Below are 17,505 nucleotides of genomic sequence, written 5' to 3'. Positions count from 1 at the left end.
TATATATTTCACTTGTGTGCTACCTAGTGGATTAAACATTGAACAACAGGACAATTTGTATGACAGGGACATACAAATCCCGTTTATAATCTCGCGACGTTTGACAATGATTTCCTATTTCTCCGCCATCCTTGTGTGGCTCTTTGCAGTAGAAGGGCACGAAGAGAAGGTGGCCAGGAAATCGAAGACTTGGCACTTATTCGTTTAACCATGCTGTCTAGGATCGTTTTCGTTTCAGGTATGCAATGTCAGCGGTTCATCCGTACTATTGAGTTGAAATAGCAGTAGTAATGCCACGAAGTGTGGCTGACTTAAATGTAAAGCTGAAGGGTAAAGTCTGGAGGAGAAGGCCGCAATCACAATTGAATGAGCAACATGCTAACGTAGCAAGAACAGGGTAAATATAGCTAGCAAACCGTAAATGTTACGTGCAAATGATTCTTTATTGTCCAATCTGGGTAGTTATTGCACTCATGTTTTGGAATAACTAACGTTATTTATTTACTGTAAATGTCACGGTAGCAGTCATTGTTTTTACGTTAGCCAGACTAGTCTCTGATCTCTGCCCTTGCTTGTTTGGAAAGGTGGCAAGCCTTCCACAGTTAACTGTTAGCATAGCTAACTTTACTGTAACTGACAGTTGGCAACTCATCGTGCAAGTTCATCATGCATGATATTGGTGTCTTGAAGTAGGTATTTGTTGTTGGCAAAACATTTAGGTAACTAACGTTAGTTGGTTATCTATTTAGCTAGCTAGTTAGGGACAATGTCGAATCCTGGACGGCAACTAACTTGTTAACAAACGTTAGCTAGCATACTAACACTTGTAGATGTCATGGCTATTGCGCTTGACAGCTGACTTAACGTTGGCTAGCGAAACCTTGTAAGTGTGCACAGTTCCCTAGCACAGACTCTGACTGCATAAGTAAAAGTCCGTATTATTCTCTACCATTATGTTATTTTTTTTTATTTTTTTAGCACCAGAGCAGCCTCTTTCAAACAACCACATGTTTAATTGACACTTAAATTCATGACATTGAAAACATGTTTCTTGTCTTTTTAATTATATTGACTGTTGTTTTCTCTTCTTCTCCAGCTAATGCTGTAAAAAGCAGTGGTCCCCTCGGCGCTGGGTATGCTCTTGTTATAACTGAAGCTAGATGACGTTCTCTTAATTAAACATTACACAATTAAATGTCAGTACACTGTATTTCAAACCGAGTCAGTTGTACAACTGAATGCCTTCAACTGAAATGTCTTCCGTATGTAGGGCTGGCATCCACGTTTTCGGCGCCCGGGGAATAGTGGGTTAACTGCCTTGCTCAGGGGGTAGTAGGACAGATTTTTTTTACCTTGTCAGCTCGGGGATTAGATCCAGCAATCTTTTGGTTACTGGCCCAACCCTCTAACCACTAGGCTTCCTGCCGCCCCATTGGCCCAGCGTCGTTAGGGTTTGGACGGGGTAGACACGTCATTGTAGTTAAGTAAAGGTTAAATAACATTTATATTTTAAAGTCTAGCCAACTTGGATCTATTTGTTTGCTAACAAGGTAGAACAGTCTAACTGTTATGAATACACCCTCCTGTCCGTCTCCAACTGTTTGAACGACACGGCCTGTTCATTTGGTTTAGATGTTGAAACCAAGCGGCCAACCTGGATAAGATGCTTATTTCTCAGAATGAGAACGAGTTGCAAATTCCTTGTATAAATATATATTTTTATGCTCAATGCGCATTTTATTAAACAGACTAGACAGCTAGCAAGTAACAGTATGTGGCTAAAATGCTGAACATTAATTTTCCTACAATCATGTTCAATGATGCTCTCGTTTTAGTCGGGTCTACTAAATTCTACATTTTGGGAGTTGAGACATGAAAAGGTATCTTTGTAAAAAGGTTACGTTCTCCTCTATTACAGTAAAACAATGTCATTGTGTTTGTGTCCATACGACCGGTTCTGTTTGACCAAACCTCAAAGACGAGTTGAAACCGCTTGTCAGAGAGGAATAAGTGATCTCTCATCTTTGTTGGCGTGAGGGGCTTGGCGTGGGGAAGTGCAGAGAAGGAGACCATTAAAAACCCTGAGCTGGCAAGGCAGTTAACCCCCAACATTAACAGGTCCCTGGTCACTGATGACGTGGATGTCGATTTACGGCTGTGCCTGATTGAGGGGTTGGGTTAAATGCGGAAGATGCATTTCGGTTCAATGCATTGTTGTGCAACTGACCAGGTATTCCCCTTTCCCTAAATGCCAATTCACAACACTAGATATGTCATTTTAATGGTCCAGTAGTTTGAATTGGCGAACTAGATAAATTAAATGAGGGTGACAAAATGATAATGGTGACCTTGAACTCTACATTGAAGATCTACATGCCCGTCCTCTCCGTAGTTCCTACAATAAAGTCTGCCTGTCCCCTGTCCTCCCAGGCTGGTCCAGCTGTCCCACCTCCACACGTCCCCCAACAGCCAAGCTCCAGTCCCCGCTCTGCCAGAGAAGGGAGGCAAGACACGCCATGGCATCATCCCTGAGGAGCTCTTCCAGCTCCTGTACGCCAAGACTGGAGTCACAGGTCAGCAGAACTTCCACAAACCTGGAACGGTGTTCAGATAGAAATATGATATGTAGAACAAACATGCCTCACTGACATGTAGAACAAACATGCCTCACTGACATGTTGAATAACTAATAATTTAATCTGTATTCATGACATTTCTATCTACATAATCAACAACATTTGCCTATTGAATGTGGCCATGCACTTTCACTCTCCACCTCCCACTCCCACTCCCATCCCCTCTTCCCATCTACTTTTCCCCTTGACACTCTCCTCACTAGTGTTCTATTATCACCCCCAGGTTCCTACGTCCTTGTTTAAAAAAAGAAAAAAAAAGAAATCACCTTTATTTAACCAGGTAGGCCAGTTGAGAACACGTTCTCATTTACAACTGTGACCTGACCAAGATAAAGCAAAGCAGTGTGACAAAAAACACGAGTTACACATGGAATAAACAAACATACAGTCAATAATACAGTAGAAAAGGTCTATATACAGTGTGTGCAAATGAGGTAAGGTAAGGCAATAAATAGGCCATGGTGGCGAAATAATTACAATATAGCAATTAAACACTGGAGTGATAGATGTGCAGAAGATGAGTGTGCAAGTAGAGATACTGGGGTGCAAAGGAGCAAAAGAAAATAAATAACAGTAATGGGGATGAGGAAGTTGAATGGGCTATTTACAGATGGGCTATGTGCAGTGATCTGTGAGCTGCTCTGACAGCTGGTGCTTAAAGTTAGAGAGGGAGATATGAGTCTCAGTGATTTCTGCAATTCATTCCAGTCATTGGCAGCAGAGAACTGGAAGGAAAGGCAGCCAAAGGAGGAATTGGCTTTGGGGGTGACCAGTAAAATATACCTGCTGGAGCGCGTGCTACGGGTGGGTGCTGCTATAGTGACCAGTGAGCTGAGATAAGGTGGGGCTTTACCTAGCAAAGACTTATAGATGACCTGGAGCCAGTGGGTTTGGCCAGACAACGAGAGCATACAGGACGCAGTGGTGGGTAGTATATGGGGCTTTGGTGACACAACGAATGGCACTGTGATAGACTGCATCCAATTCTGCATCCAATTTGCTGAGTAGAGTTTGAGGCTATTTTGTAAAGTCAAGGATCGGTAGGATAGTCAGTTTTACGAGGGTATGTTGGCAGCATGAGTGAAGGATGCTTTGTTGTAAAATAGAAAGCCGATTCTAGATTTCCTTTTGGATTGGAGATGCTTAATGTGAGTCTGTAAGGAGAGTTTACAGTCTAGCCAGACACCTAGATATTTGTAGTTGTCCACATATTCTAAGTCAGAACTGTCCAGAGTAGTGATGCTGGACGGGCGGGCAGGTGTGGGCAGCGATCGGTTGAAGAGCATGCATTTAGTTTTACTTGCATTTAAGAGCAGTTGGAGGCCACGGAAGGAGAGTTGTTTGGCATTGAAGCTCGCCTGGAGGGTAGTTAACACAGTGTCCAAAGAAGGGCCAGAAGTATACAAGATGGTGTCGTCTGCGTAGAGGTGGATCAGAGAATCACCAGCATCAAGAGTGACATCATTGATGTATACAGAGAAACGAGTCGTCCCGAGAATTGAACACTGTGGCACCCCCATAGAGACTGCCAGAGGTCTGGACAACAGGCCATCCGATTTGACACTCTGAACTCTATCAGAGAAGTAGTTGGTGAACCAGGCGAGGCAGTCATTTGAGAAACCAAGGCTGTTGAGTCTGCCGATAAGAATGCAGTGATTGACAGAGTCGATAGCCTTGGCCAGGTTGATGAATATAACTGCACAGTATTGTCTCGGATCGATCGATGGCGGTTATGATATCGTTTAGGACCTTGAGCGTGGCTGAGGTGCACCCATGACCAGCTCTGAAACCAAATCCTGTTCTGCTTCTCTTGCTCTTCTCCTCTATAAATTACACTAAATAAACGTTGGCTTCTCCACTCCTGTTCTCTTCAGGCCCCTACATGCTGGGTGCTGGGCTGCTCACATACATTCTCTCCAAGGAGATCTACATCATCAACCACGAGACCTTCGCTGCTGCCTGCATGGGTACGATCATCATCTACGGTGTCAGGAAGTTCGGCCCCGACGTTGCAGCTTTCGCTGACAAACTAAACGAGGTGCGAAATTTGTCCATCGTTTGTTTGGCCTATTTGATCATTAATTGCAGGTCTTCTTGGCATAAATCGTTTGGACTTTTGTAGTAGTTCTGGAGCAGTGTTTCTCATCTCCTCCAGTACCCCCCCCAGCAGCCCCAACTCCTCCAGTACCCCCCCAGCAGCCCCAACTCCTCTAGTACTCCCCCAGCAGTGTTTCTGCTCTGGAGTACTGAGAAGATGCACCATGTTAACACACAGCCTTGTTTCTACTGAATTTTCTATTGAGGCTTTTAGCCCCCCCCTTATTTAAAGTCACCAGTCCTGAGACATTTCATATGTTATGCAAACTGTCCATCATATGCGATGTCCCTCTGAGGTTCGTAGTCTCATAGCTGACCTATGACCCTCTGTTATCTGGTTTTGACCCTCTGACGTTGGCTGTGTGTTCTGTTCTGGTTTTGCAGGAGAAAGTGCAGAAGGCTCAGGAAGTGAAGGACCTGGCCATGACTAGCTTGGCTCAGGCCGTCCAGGATGAGAAGAAGGAGCAGTGGAGGGCAGAGGGACGACAGATGCTCTTCGACGCTAAGCGGGTGAGTGTGACATGAGGTTAGAACGTGGGTCTCGTCTCTATGGTAAAGATGAGCTAAAACTCCTAGGCTCAAAACCACACAACTCCGACGAGGTCAAATCAATCCCTTTTGAATGACCTATTTAACATGGTCTTCAGTCCAGGAGTACGCTTCATCTAGGTCTGTGTAACCACTCCTAGGGCTGGTTTTTCCGGACACAGACTTCATTAAAGTGTAAACTTGGATTAAAAAGCATTGTGAATGGAGAATATCTGTTGAAAGAGTGTTTTTTTAATCGAAGGACTAAACCGTGTCTGGTCAGGGAAACCAGACCCTAATGTCTTGGTATGATTTTAGCATGAGATGGTGAGCTAATGTCTTTTCTTCTCCGTTCTCCCCCCCCCCCCCCACACCTCAGAACAACGTGGCCATGCTACTGGAGACCAACCGCAGGGAGAGGGTCCACATGGTGACCAACGATGTGAAGAAGAGGCTGGACTACCAGATCGCCTTGCAGACCCTTCACCGCCGCATGGAGCAGGAACACATGGTTAACTGGGTGGAGAAGAACGTTGTCACCAGCATCACCCCCCAGCAGGTGGGTTAGGGATGGGAGACCGATTGGGGAACATTATGTATTTGACTGGAGTGTATATAAATCATATACAATTTTATTTGTCACATACACATGGTTAGCAGATGTTAATGGGAGTGTAGCGAAATGCTTGTGCTTCTAGTTCTGACCGTGCAGTAATATCTAACAAGTAATCTAACCTAACAATTCCACAACTACTACCTTATACACACAAGTGTAAAGGAAGGAATAAGAATATATGAATGAGTGATGGTACAGAATGGCATAGGCAAGATGCAGTAGATGGTATAGAGTACAGTCTATACATATGAGATGAGTAATGTAGGGTATGTAAACATATAAAAAGTGGCATTGTTTAAAGTGGCTAGTGATACATTTATTACATCAATTCCCATTATTAAAGTGGCTGGAGTTGAGTCAGTATGTTGGCAGCAGCCACTCGATGTTAGTGGTGGCTGTTTAACAGTCTGATGGCCTTGAGATAGAAGCTGTTTTTCAGTCTCTCGTTTCCAGCTTTGATGCACCTGTACTGACCTCGCCTTCTGGATGATAGCGGGGTGAACAGGCAGTGGCTCGGGTGGTTGTTGTCCTTGATGATATTTTTGGCCTTCCTGTGACATCGGGTGGTGTGGGTGTCCTGGAGGGCAGGTAGTTTGCCCCCGGTGATGCGTTGTGCAGACCTCACTACCCTCTGGAGAGCCTTACGGTTGTGGGCGGAGCAGTTGCCGTACCATGCGGTGATACAGCCCGACAGGATGCTCTCGATTTGTGCATCTGTAAAAGTTTGTAAGTGTTTTAGGTAACAGGTCGAATTTCTTCAGCCTCCTGAGGTTGAAGAGGCGCTGCTGCACCTTCTTCACCACGCTGTCTGTGTGGGTGGACCAATTCAGTTTGTCCGTGATGTGTACACCGAGGAACTTAACTTTCCACCTCCTCCACTACTGTCCCGTCGATGTGGATAGGGGGCTGCTCCCTCTGCTGTTTCCTGAAGTCCACGATCATCTCCTTTGTTTTGTTGACATTGAGTGAGAGGTTATTTTCCTGACACCACGCTCCGAGGGCCCTCACCTCCTCCCTGTAGGCTGTCTCGTCGTTGTTGGTAATCAAGCCTACCACTCTAGTGTCGTCTGCAAACTTGATGATTGAGTTGGAGGCGTGCATGGCCACGCAGTCATGTGTGAACAGGGAGTACAGGAGAGGGCTAAGAACGCACCCTTGTGGGGCCCCAGTGTTGAGGATCAGCGGGGTGGAGATGTTGTTACCTACCCTCACCACCTGGGGGCGGCCCGTCAGGAAGTCCAGGACCCAGTTGCACAGGGCGGGGTCGAGACCCTGGGTCTCGAGCTTAATGACGAGTTTTGAGGGTACTATGGCGTTAAATGCTGAGCTGTAGTCAATGAACAGCATTCTTACATAGGTATTCCTCTTGTCCAGGCGGGATAGGGCAGTGTGCAGTGTGATTGCATCATCTGTAGACCTATTGGGGCGGTAAGCAAATTGGAGTGGGTCTAGGGTGTCAGGTAGGGTGGAGGTGATATGATCCTTGACTAGTCTCTCAAAGCACTTCATGATGACGGAAGTGAGTGCTACGGGGCGGTAGTCATTTAGCTGTTACCTTAGCTAGCTTGGTAACAGGAACAATGGTGGCCCTCTTGAAAAGAATATAGTCAGTATATAGAGATGGGGACATGACGTACTTGACTGCTGTATTTAAGGGGTGTGTGTATAGAGGGGTAGGTCATGTATGTGTGTATAGAGGGGGTAGGTCTATTTACAGTACCAGTCAAAAGTTTGGACACCTACTCATTCAAGGGTTTTTCTTTATTTCTACATTTTAGAATAATAGTGAAAACATCAAAAACTATGAAATAACACATATGGAATCATGTAGTAACCAAAGAAAGTGTTAATTTTGTGTTTCAGGAGAAGACGAGTATTGCAAAGTGCATCACAGACCTGAAGATGTTGGCTAAAGTCCAGCAGGCTAAGGCCACTGCTTAATTCACCGCTGTCTCGACCTTCTCTCCTCAACCCCAACTGTTTGATGCTCACGTTTCATTACAAATAAACAATTTCCATATATATTTAACCATATATGGGCTGTCCATATGTTTGTGTATACTGTACATGTCAACTGATCATAAAATAAAATTTCATTTTATTCAGTTCTAGTTTTGGTGTTCTTAACCACGGATAGAGAATGTTTTCAATATGTACAACGTCATTATTGTGAAATCAATATATTTGATCAGATTTTTTTTGCCTCGCTGAATACACCCTACTCAATTTGACTGTGATGTTTCCAAGCAGGAAGTTAAGGTTGGATATTTGTGTTTTTTACCTGCCGATGGGTTTGGGGAGGCTTTGTCTTCAACATGTATGCCAACAGTGGAAAAATGAGCAGGTTGATCATGAACCAGTGAACAGGACACAGGTTATTTTCACAGGTAATATTGGACCTCATGTTTTAAGGCATAAGATACTGTAATGTCTGAAGGATTGGCCATAAAATAATAGTATGAGTGTTGTAATGTTTGTTGGCAGTATTAAGTGAAACGTTATGCATTTGTATTTATTATGGATCCCCATTTACTTCCTGCCAAGACAGCAGCTACTCTTCCTGGGGTTTATTATGGATCCCCATTAGTTCCTTCCAAGGCAGCAGCTACTCTTCCTGGGGTTTATTATGGATCCCCATTAGTTCCTGCCAAGGCAGCAGCTACTCTTCCTGGGGTTTATTATGGATCCCCATTAGTTCCTGCCTTGGCAGCAGCTACTCTTCCTGGGGTTTATTATGGATCCCCATTAGTTCCTGTCAAGGCAGCAGCTACTCTTCCTGGGGTTTATTATGGATCCCCATTAGTTCCTTCCAAGGCAGCAGCTACTCTTCCTGGGGTTTATTATGGATCCCCATTAGTTCCTGCCAAGGCAGCAGCTACTTTTCCTGGGGTTTATTACGGATCACCATTTTAGTTCCTGCCAAGACAGCAGCTACTCTTCCTGGGGTTTATTATGGATCCCCATTAGTTCCTTCCAAGGCAGCAGCTACTCTTCCTGGGGTTCATTATGGATCCCCATTAGTTCCTGCCAAGGCAGCAGCTACTCTTCCTGGGGTTTATTATGGATCCCCATTTAGTTCCTGCCAAGGCAGCAGCTACTCTTCCTGGGGTTTATTATGGATCCCCATTAGTTCCTGCCAAGGCAGCAGCTACTCTTCCTGGGGTTCATTATGGATCCCCATTAGTTCCTGCCAAGGCAGCAGCTACTCTTCCTGGGGTTTATTATGGATCCCCATTAGTTCCTACCGAGGCAGCAGCTACTCTTCCTGGGGTTTATTATGAATCCCCATTTAGTCGTCTCTGTCGTGGTTAGAATGGATAGTTCAGAGTGACATTCATGTCGTTATAGATTAGAAGTTTCGGTGGTTGTCGGTCTTCACGTTCAATGATACCAAATTCCTAGCTGCAAACTAGTAATTAATATCAAAGACTTGTTCTTCTGTCGGTATAGATAGTCTAAGAGTTTAACCACGTGGTTTGGTTAAAAGATTCAGCCATATACTCAAACCTTCGCTTATACTCAGGTTTATGGTCTCCTCTCAAACCTTGGCCCTCTCGTTATCGAGGTAAGCTGGTCTTCTCTCAAACCTTGGCCCTCTCGTTATCGAGGTAAGCTGGTCTCCTCTCAAACCTTGGCCCTCTCGTTATCGAGGGTAAGCTGGTCTGCAACCTTTGTCCTCTCGTAATTGAGAGAAACATGGTCTGTTGAGAAATTCTCAAGCTGGGGGTTTTATTCGGAAGAGCAGAAAGGGCTGACCCATGACGCCAGATCATGCCTGTGTTCATGGGGGCGTGCCAGTGACTTAAGTGAAACTTTACACAGAAATACAATTCTCTCACATTACATCATTACATAGCATCCCATAATTTCACAAATAGTTTAATCTTTCCTCATTCATCCTGTACAGCAATTAGCTGCAATCCTCATAACCGAGGCTATTATATAAACAGCGTTATGGTAATGTGGCTGTATTGTCTCCCATGAGTGTCACAAATTGTACCAAACGGACCAGTTCGAAGCTGGATTCTTCACCGACCGTTTATACATTCTCCAGAACATGAATATTGTTCAGTTCTCAAGTTCTGTGAGGTGGAAGAAGTTCCTTTGTTCTCTCTATGAAAACTCACTCTATCTCCTCATGGCCACAGTATAGAGACAATCTCCTCCAGGAATTTACGACCTGAGGTCGCAGCAGACAGAAAGGGGGATGGTGCTCGCTGTACTCAAAGAGAGCAACGTCATGACAACTATGATAGACTCTCAAACCAATCCGTTGGTAGTGATTAACCAGTGTCTTATTGATGCCAAGTGTACGTGTAACAGCTTGTTCCTTCTTGGTTTCCTTTTACTACTAAGTCATATACTGAATCAATTCTGGAATTATAATAGCCGTCTCAGCTTTTAATACTGATTACTCGATCAGAAGTAAAGGGGAGTGAGGCTTCCATAGAACTAGAGTTGAATGATCATTCCAAGTCAACGTTCTGTGATGTGGTGTACAGCAGAGGAAACATTCCTTCCTGTTCTATGATGTGTCCAACAGGTCGCACTCTGTGTCACACCTGCTACCTGCTGATGCACTAACGTGACCTTTGCAGATTGGTGACGTCACGATTAAAACATGTTTTGGGAGTAGTAGCAGGTCGTTTCCCTCTCAACCGAGGTACAGAATACACCTGTAATCTCAACCGAGGTACAGAATACACCTGTAATCTCAACCGAGGTACAGAATACACCTGTAATCTCAACCGAGGTACAGAATACACCTGTAATCTCAACCGAGGTACAGAATACACCTGTAATCTCAACCGAGGTACAGAATACACCTGTAATCTCAACCGAGGTACAGAATACACCTGTAATCTCAACCGAGATACAGAATACACCTGTAATCTCAACCGAGGTACAGAATACACCTGTAATCTCAACCGAGGTACAGAATACACCTGTAGTGTCATTGTGTTGATTATTAAGTGGAGTGCTAGATCCGGTCAAGGAAAGCCAGTAGTGATAATATGATCTAGCACCTTATATCAAAGGTGTCCACAGGAAACTGTTACGACAGTTTACTCTGCAATCCTACAACTCCCTCAGTCTTGCTGTTTTCAACTTTTGTTGATACTGGTAATAGTGCACTTCACAGATGCTTGTTGATCTAGTGTCAGACGACATATAGTAATGTTTTAGTGCCTATAAGTACACAGAAGAGTCTGTACTGGTTGACGTGTGTGTTGTAGACGGTTCCCTCAGGAGGATCCCCCCTCTCAGAGGTCCAGTATGGTCCAGTATGGTCCAGGCCCAGTGCCAAGTCCATATACAGTGAGTTCACGGTTCACACCTCAATCATGTTTACCCAATGAGGGAATCATTTTGGGAAGCATTAGGCCTAATGATTCAATTCAATATTTCTATAAGCACTAGGCCTAATGATTCAATTCAATATTTCAATAAGCACTAGACCTAATGATTCAATTCAATCTTTCAATAAGCACTAGGCCTAATGATTCAATTCAATATTTCAATAAGCACTAGGCCTAATGATTCAATTCAATCTTTCAATAAGCACTAGGCCTAATGATTCAATTCAATATTTCAATAAGCACTAGGTCTAATGATTCAATTCAATATTTCAATAAGCACAAGACCTAATGATTCAATTAAATCTTTCAATAAGCACTAGGCCTAATGATTCAAATCAATATTTCAATCAGCACTAGGCCTAATGATTCAATTCAATATTTCAATAAGCACTAGGGCTAATGATTCAATTCAATATTTCAATAAGCACTAGGCCTAATGATTCAATTCAATATTTCCATAAGCACTAGGCCTAGTGATTCAATTCAATATTTCAATAAGCACTAGACCTAATGATTCAATTCAATATTTCAATAAGCACTAGACCTAATGATTCAATTCAATCTTTCAATAAGCACTAGGCCTAATGATTCAATTCAATATTTCAATAAGCACTAGGCCTAATGATTCAATTCAATATTTCAATAAGCACTAGGCCTAATGAATCAATTCAATATTTCAATAAGCACTAGACCTAATGATTCAATTCAATCTTTCAATAAGCACTAGGCCTAACGATTCAATTCAATATTTCAATAAGCACTAGACCTCATGATTCAATTCAATCTTTCAATAAGCACTAGGCCTAATGATTCAATTCAATATTTTAGCTCAAAGGAAGGAGTATTCAGAAACAACGAACAAACAACCGGATAACTTCCAGTGCAGGGTGGAGGTAAGGTTAATTATGAAAATTCAGATTGAAATACATTGTGTAGATCTGGTATGATTTTACTGTCATGTAGAATAGGAGTCATGTCTCCCTATAACTCTGTTTAGCAGCTCCTGTTCACATTCTATTCTATTCCATTCTAGCCCCTGTTTACCGTGTGAGTTGGACGGGCCAGGAGGTGCTCAGCCTGGATGACTGTGTGACCAGGCTGCAGAGGTTGGAGGCTAAGGGCCTGGTCTGGAGACAGGAGATGATCCTGGACGTCCAGGGAGGAGGCCTCCATCTCAACGACATCGAGACCAAGCTAGCTAGCTAACTGACACCTGTCTCCAAACAATGTACAACGTATCAAAATGTATATATTGTTGTTTGTAAATGGAGACCAAGGTTTCTGTCTCTGTAATAGATGCGTTGTCAATAACAGACATGACTGTTTGTTGTGTGTCTGTATCGTCTCTGTCTGTGTCGAATGCTGGTGACAGACTATCCTGTGGAGATCAAATAGAGGCGGCAGGAAGCCTAGTGGTTAGAGCTTTGGGCAGGAAGCCTAGTGGTTAGAGCTTTGGGCAGGTAGCCTAGTGGTTAGAGCTTTGGGCAGGTAGCCTAGTGGTTAGAGCGTTGGGTAGGTAGCCTAGTGGTTAGAGCTTTGGGCAGGAAGCCTAGTGGTTAGAGCTTTGGGCAGGAAGCCTAGTGGTTAGAGCTTTGGGCAGGTAGCCTAGTGGTTAGAGCGTTGGGCAGGAAGCCTAATGGTTAGAGCGTTGGGCAGGTAGCCTAGTGGTTAGAGCTTTGGGCAGGTAGCCTAGTGGTTAGAGCGTTGGGCAGGAAGCCTAGTGGTTAGAGCGTTGGGCAGGTAGCCTAGTGGTTAGAGCTTTGGGCAGGTAGCCTAGTGGTTAGAGCGTTGGGCAGGAAGCCTAGTGGTTAGAGCTTTGGGCAGGAAGCCTAGTGGTTAGAGCTTTGGGCAGGTAGCCTAGTGGTTAGAGCGTTGGGCAGGAAGCCTAGTGGTTAGAGCGTTGGGCAGGTAGCCTAGTGGTTAGAGCTTTGGGCAGGTAGCCTAGTGGTTAGAGCGTTGGGCAGGAAGCCTAGTGGTTAGAGCTTTGGGCAGGAAGCCTAGTGGTTAGAGCGTTGGGCTACCTGCCCAACGCTCTAACCATTAGGCTTCCTGCCCAACGCTCTAACCACTAGGCTACCTGCCCAACGCTCTAACCACTAGGCTACCTGCCCAACGCTCTAACCACTAGGCTTCCTGCCCAACGCTCTAACCACTAGGCTAACCACTATCAAAATCCAGAAAAGAGCCGTTAAATTCTACAACCACCTAAAAGGAAGCGATTCCCAAACCTTCCATAACAAAGCCATCACCTACAGAGAGATGAACCTGGAGAAGAGTCCCCTAAGCAAGCTGGTCCTAGGGCTCTGTTCACAAACACAAACCACAGAGCCCCAGGACAACAGCACAATTAGACCCAACCAAATCATGAGAAAACAAAAAGATAATTACTTGACACATTGGAAAGAATTAACAAAAAAACAGAGCAAACTAGAATGCTATTTGGCCCTAAACAGAGAGTACACAGTGGCAGAATACCTGACCACTGTGACTGACCCAAACTTAAGGAAAGCTTTGACTATGTACAGACTCAGTGAGCATAGCCTTGCTATTGAGAAAGGCCGCCGTAGGCAGACATGGCTCTCAAGAGAAGACAGGCTATGTGCACACTGCCCACAAAATGAGGTGGAAACTGAGCTGCACTTCCTAACCTCCTGCCCAATGTATGACCATATTAGAGAGACATATTTCCCTCAGATTACACAGATCCACAAAGAATTTGAAAACAAATCCAATTTTGATAAACTCCCATATCTACTGGGAGAAATTCCACAGTGTGCCATCACAGCAGCAAGATTTGTGACCTGTTGCCACAAGAAAAGGGCAACCAGTGAAGAACAAACACCATTGTAAATACAACCCATATTTATGCTTATTTATTTTAACTTGTGTGCTTTAACCATTTGTACATTGTTACAACACTGTGTATATATAATATAACATTTGTAATGTCTTTATTGTTTTGAAACTTCTGTATGTGTAATGTTTACTGTTAATTTGTATTGTTTATTTCACTTTTGTATAATATCTACCTCACTTGCTTTGGCAATGTTAACACATGTTTCCCATGCCAATAAAGCCCCTTGAATTGAATTGAATTGAATTGAGAGAGAGAGAGAGAGAGAGAGAGAGAGAGAGAGAGAGAGGAGAGGTCACGGTCAGATGAGCTCCTGCATTTTTCAGCATTTTCTTTAAAAAAGATAAATTTAGAGTTAGATAAACTTGGATTTTTTGTCAGGAACACATACAGGATGCTACCCTCTACAACATAACCCTCACTTCAAATCAAAACTCAAAACCTACAACCTTATTTTGGATGGAATTACGGAATCACCTGAAAATTTCACAAATACCAAGGATTATACAGCAAATCCTCTGGAAAACAACAGAAACCTGAAAACACCACCCAACCTGGAACTGAGTGAGTAATGTTTAGTCTGAAACTATATTCTATTTCCAAAAGCCAAGAAGAAAAATACATGACATTACTTTATAAGGACTGAATGGTAACATAATTCTGCCAAGCTTGATACAAATTCAACTAGCACTTAAGTGTCAAGTGAGAGGTGTCAAAGCCCATTAGCCCAACAATGGCAGGAGAGTCGAATAGTCTACCCCAACCAAATGGAGAGGCCTTAGAAGCTGCCTCCCGCTGTTCAGAGGTAATTAAAATACAGTACCCTGGGATTGCAAAGAATGATAAGGCAAGAAAAGATCACAAAATGAAGCTCCTTATGGAAAATCAAGAGACACTTTTTGCTGACTATTACAAAAATGGGAACATCAGCAACCTTATCTTCCACACAAACCATCCAGTGGCATGGCACAGTGCTATATTAGCACACTACCCCTCTGTTAAGAGAGGGGGGATTAACGAGGGGTGGAAACTCAGGATACTTGACAACGAGGACTCTGAGTCAGCTAATATAAATCTATATAAGTCTGGAACAGTATTGGTACAGGGCAATCACAAACAGTTTCAGCTGGACTTTCATCTAATCAAAGAACTAGCCCAGCAGGAGAAGCTCTCCCTTGATAAAGATACCCCCACCCAAAGCGGGTCAGACCAGACGTCTTCATCATATAATCACACAGACGAGCAACCCTCAGCAGACAGTCAACCTCCCAGCACAGAGTACTTCTCCCTCATTGAAATGAAGGATAAATTCACCCAGCTGGAGGTAAGGCAGGTGGAGCTGGAACAGCAGGTGATCACACTCCAGTCAGCACAGACCCAGACAACAGTCCAGCACAACAACACCCCCTTAACCAGACCTGGAGAGCTGGAGGTGGAGAAAGACATATCTGCACTATGGACAGTGGTGAGACAACATCAACAGGAGAAAGAGCAGAAGCAGGAGCAGAACAGAGCACTAGAGGAGAGGATCAGACTACAGGAGGAGAGGGAGAGGGGGATGGAGGAGAGGATCAGACTGCTGGAGGAGAGGTTGAGGGGGATGGCATGTGACAGAGAACAACCCACTAGGGAGGTGGTCATCCCCACAGAGACGCCAGCAGAACAGCCCACCTCAGCACCGGACAAAAGTCTCGACACCACAGCAGAACAGTCCACACCAGACCCTGACCATAGAAACGACATCACAACAGAACAGACAAAAGAAAACCCCCAAGCCCAGCAGCTCTCACCCCCCCTGAGCACCCCCCCTGTCAGCCACCCTGATAGCCCTCCTGACAACCCCCCCAGACCCACTGAGGACAAACACAAGACACAGATTGTCCTTCTTATGGACTCAAATGGGAAATATATAGAAGAAAAAAAACTTTTTCCCAAACACAGTGTGTCTAAACTCTGGTGTCCAAACACCCAGCGCGCCCTAGACCTTCTGTCTGAGGACAAACTAGGCTCACCTAGCCACATAATAATACACACAGGCACAAACGACCTGAGAGCACAGCAGGAAAGGGTGGCCACAGCACTGAAGGGAGTGATTGAAAAAGCTTCTTCTACTTTCCCCAACGCACAAGTGGTTATCTCCACCCTGCTACCACGAAAAGACTTCCACCCTGCTACAATACAGCGGGTAAACGCAAGCATTTCCCGTGACTGTGGTTAGAGCTTTGGGCAGGTAGCCTAGTGGTTAGAGCTTTGGGCCAGTAACCGAAAGGTTTTTGAATCCCCGAGCTGATAAGGTAAAAATCTGTCGTTCTGCACCTGAATAAGGCAGTTAACCCACTGTGCCCCGGGCGCCGAAGACATGGATGTCTATTAGGCAGCCCCCCCCCCCCCCCCCGCACCTCTCTGATTCAGAGGGGTTGGGTTAAATGAGGAAGACACATTTCAGTTGAAGGCATTCAGTTGTACAACTGATTAGGTATCCCCCTTTCTGTTGTACAACTGACTAGGTATCCCCCTTTCTGTTGTACAACTGACTAGGTATCCCCCTTTCTGTTATACAACTGACTAGGTATCCCCCCTTTCTGTTGTACAACTGACTAGGTATCCCACTTTCTGTTGTACAACTGACTAGGTATCCCCCTTTCTGTTGTACAACTGACTAGGTATCCCCCTTTCTGTTGTACAACTGACTAGGTATCCCCCCTTTCTGTTGTACAACTGACTAGGTATCCCCCCTTTCTGTTGTACAACTGACTAGGTATCCCCCCCTTTCTGTTGTACAACTGACTAGGTATCCCCCTTTCTGTTGTACAACTGACTAGGTATCCCCCTTTCTGTTGTACAACTGACTAGGTATCCCCCCTTTCTGTTGTACAACTGACTAGGTATCCCCCTTTCTGTTGTACAACTGTCTAGGTATCCCCCTTTCTGTTGTACAACTGACTAGGTACCCCCTTTCTGTTGTACAACTGACTAGGTATCCCCCCTTTCTGTTGTACAACTGACTAGGTATCCCCCCTTTCTGTTGTACAACTGTCTAGGTATCCCCCTTTCTGTTGTACAACTGACTAGGTATCCCCCTTTCTGTTGTACAACTGACTAGGTATCCCCCTTTCTGTTGTACAACTGACTAGGTATCCCCCTTTCTGTTGTACAACTGACTAGGTATCCCCCTTTCTGTTGTATAACTGACTAGGTATCCCCCCTTTCTGTTGTACAACTGACTAGGTATCCCCCCTTTCTGTTGTACAACTGACTAGGTATCCCCCTTTCTGTTGTACAACTGACTAGGTATCCCCCCTTTCTGTTGTACAACTGACTAGGTATCCCCCTTTCTGTTGTACAACTGACTAGGTATCCCCCCTTTCTGTTGTACAACTGACTAGGTATCCCCCTTTCTGTTGTACAACTGAC

The 17,505-nt window shown here is 44.4% G+C and overlaps 1 protein-coding gene across 1 annotated transcript; it reads left to right on the top strand.

The window, feature by feature from the left end:
- The first annotated feature begins 92 nt into the window (after positions 1 to 92).
- On the top strand, positions 93 to 7,982 carry LOC139543106 (ATP synthase F(0) complex subunit B1, mitochondrial-like). The gene is made up of 7 exons (XM_071349275.1): positions 93 to 238; positions 1,097 to 1,133; positions 2,431 to 2,573; positions 4,511 to 4,674; positions 5,118 to 5,243; positions 5,641 to 5,820; positions 7,741 to 7,982. Exons 1-7 carry the CDS (start codon positions 211 to 213, stop codon positions 7,816 to 7,818), a joined length of 756 nt encoding a protein of 251 aa, XP_071205376.1. The 5' UTR covers positions 93 to 210; the 3' UTR covers positions 7,819 to 7,982.
- The last annotated feature ends 9,523 nt before the right edge of the window (positions 7,983 to 17,505 follow it).

This window comes from Salvelinus alpinus, chromosome 17 (assembly GCF_045679555.1).
Source record: "Salvelinus alpinus chromosome 17, SLU_Salpinus.1, whole genome shotgun sequence".
In the NCBI taxonomy this organism is placed as follows: Eukaryota; Metazoa; Chordata; class Actinopteri; order Salmoniformes; family Salmonidae; genus Salvelinus; species Salvelinus alpinus.
This window is presented reverse-complemented; position numbering and strand designations above follow the sequence as displayed.

Excerpts from the sequence above, each read along its gene's own strand:
- LOC139543106 (XM_071349275.1), top strand. The coding sequence starts at position 211 with ATGCTGTCTAGGATCGTTTTCGTTTCAG. Across the intron at positions 1,134-2,430 it reads AGTGGTCCCCTCGGCGCTGG|GCTGGTCCAGCTGTCCCACC; the intron begins GTATGCTCTTGT and ends CTGTCCTCCCAG. Across the intron at positions 5,244-5,640 it reads TGCTCTTCGACGCTAAGCGG|AACAACGTGGCCATGCTACT; the intron begins GTGAGTGTGACA and ends CCCACACCTCAG.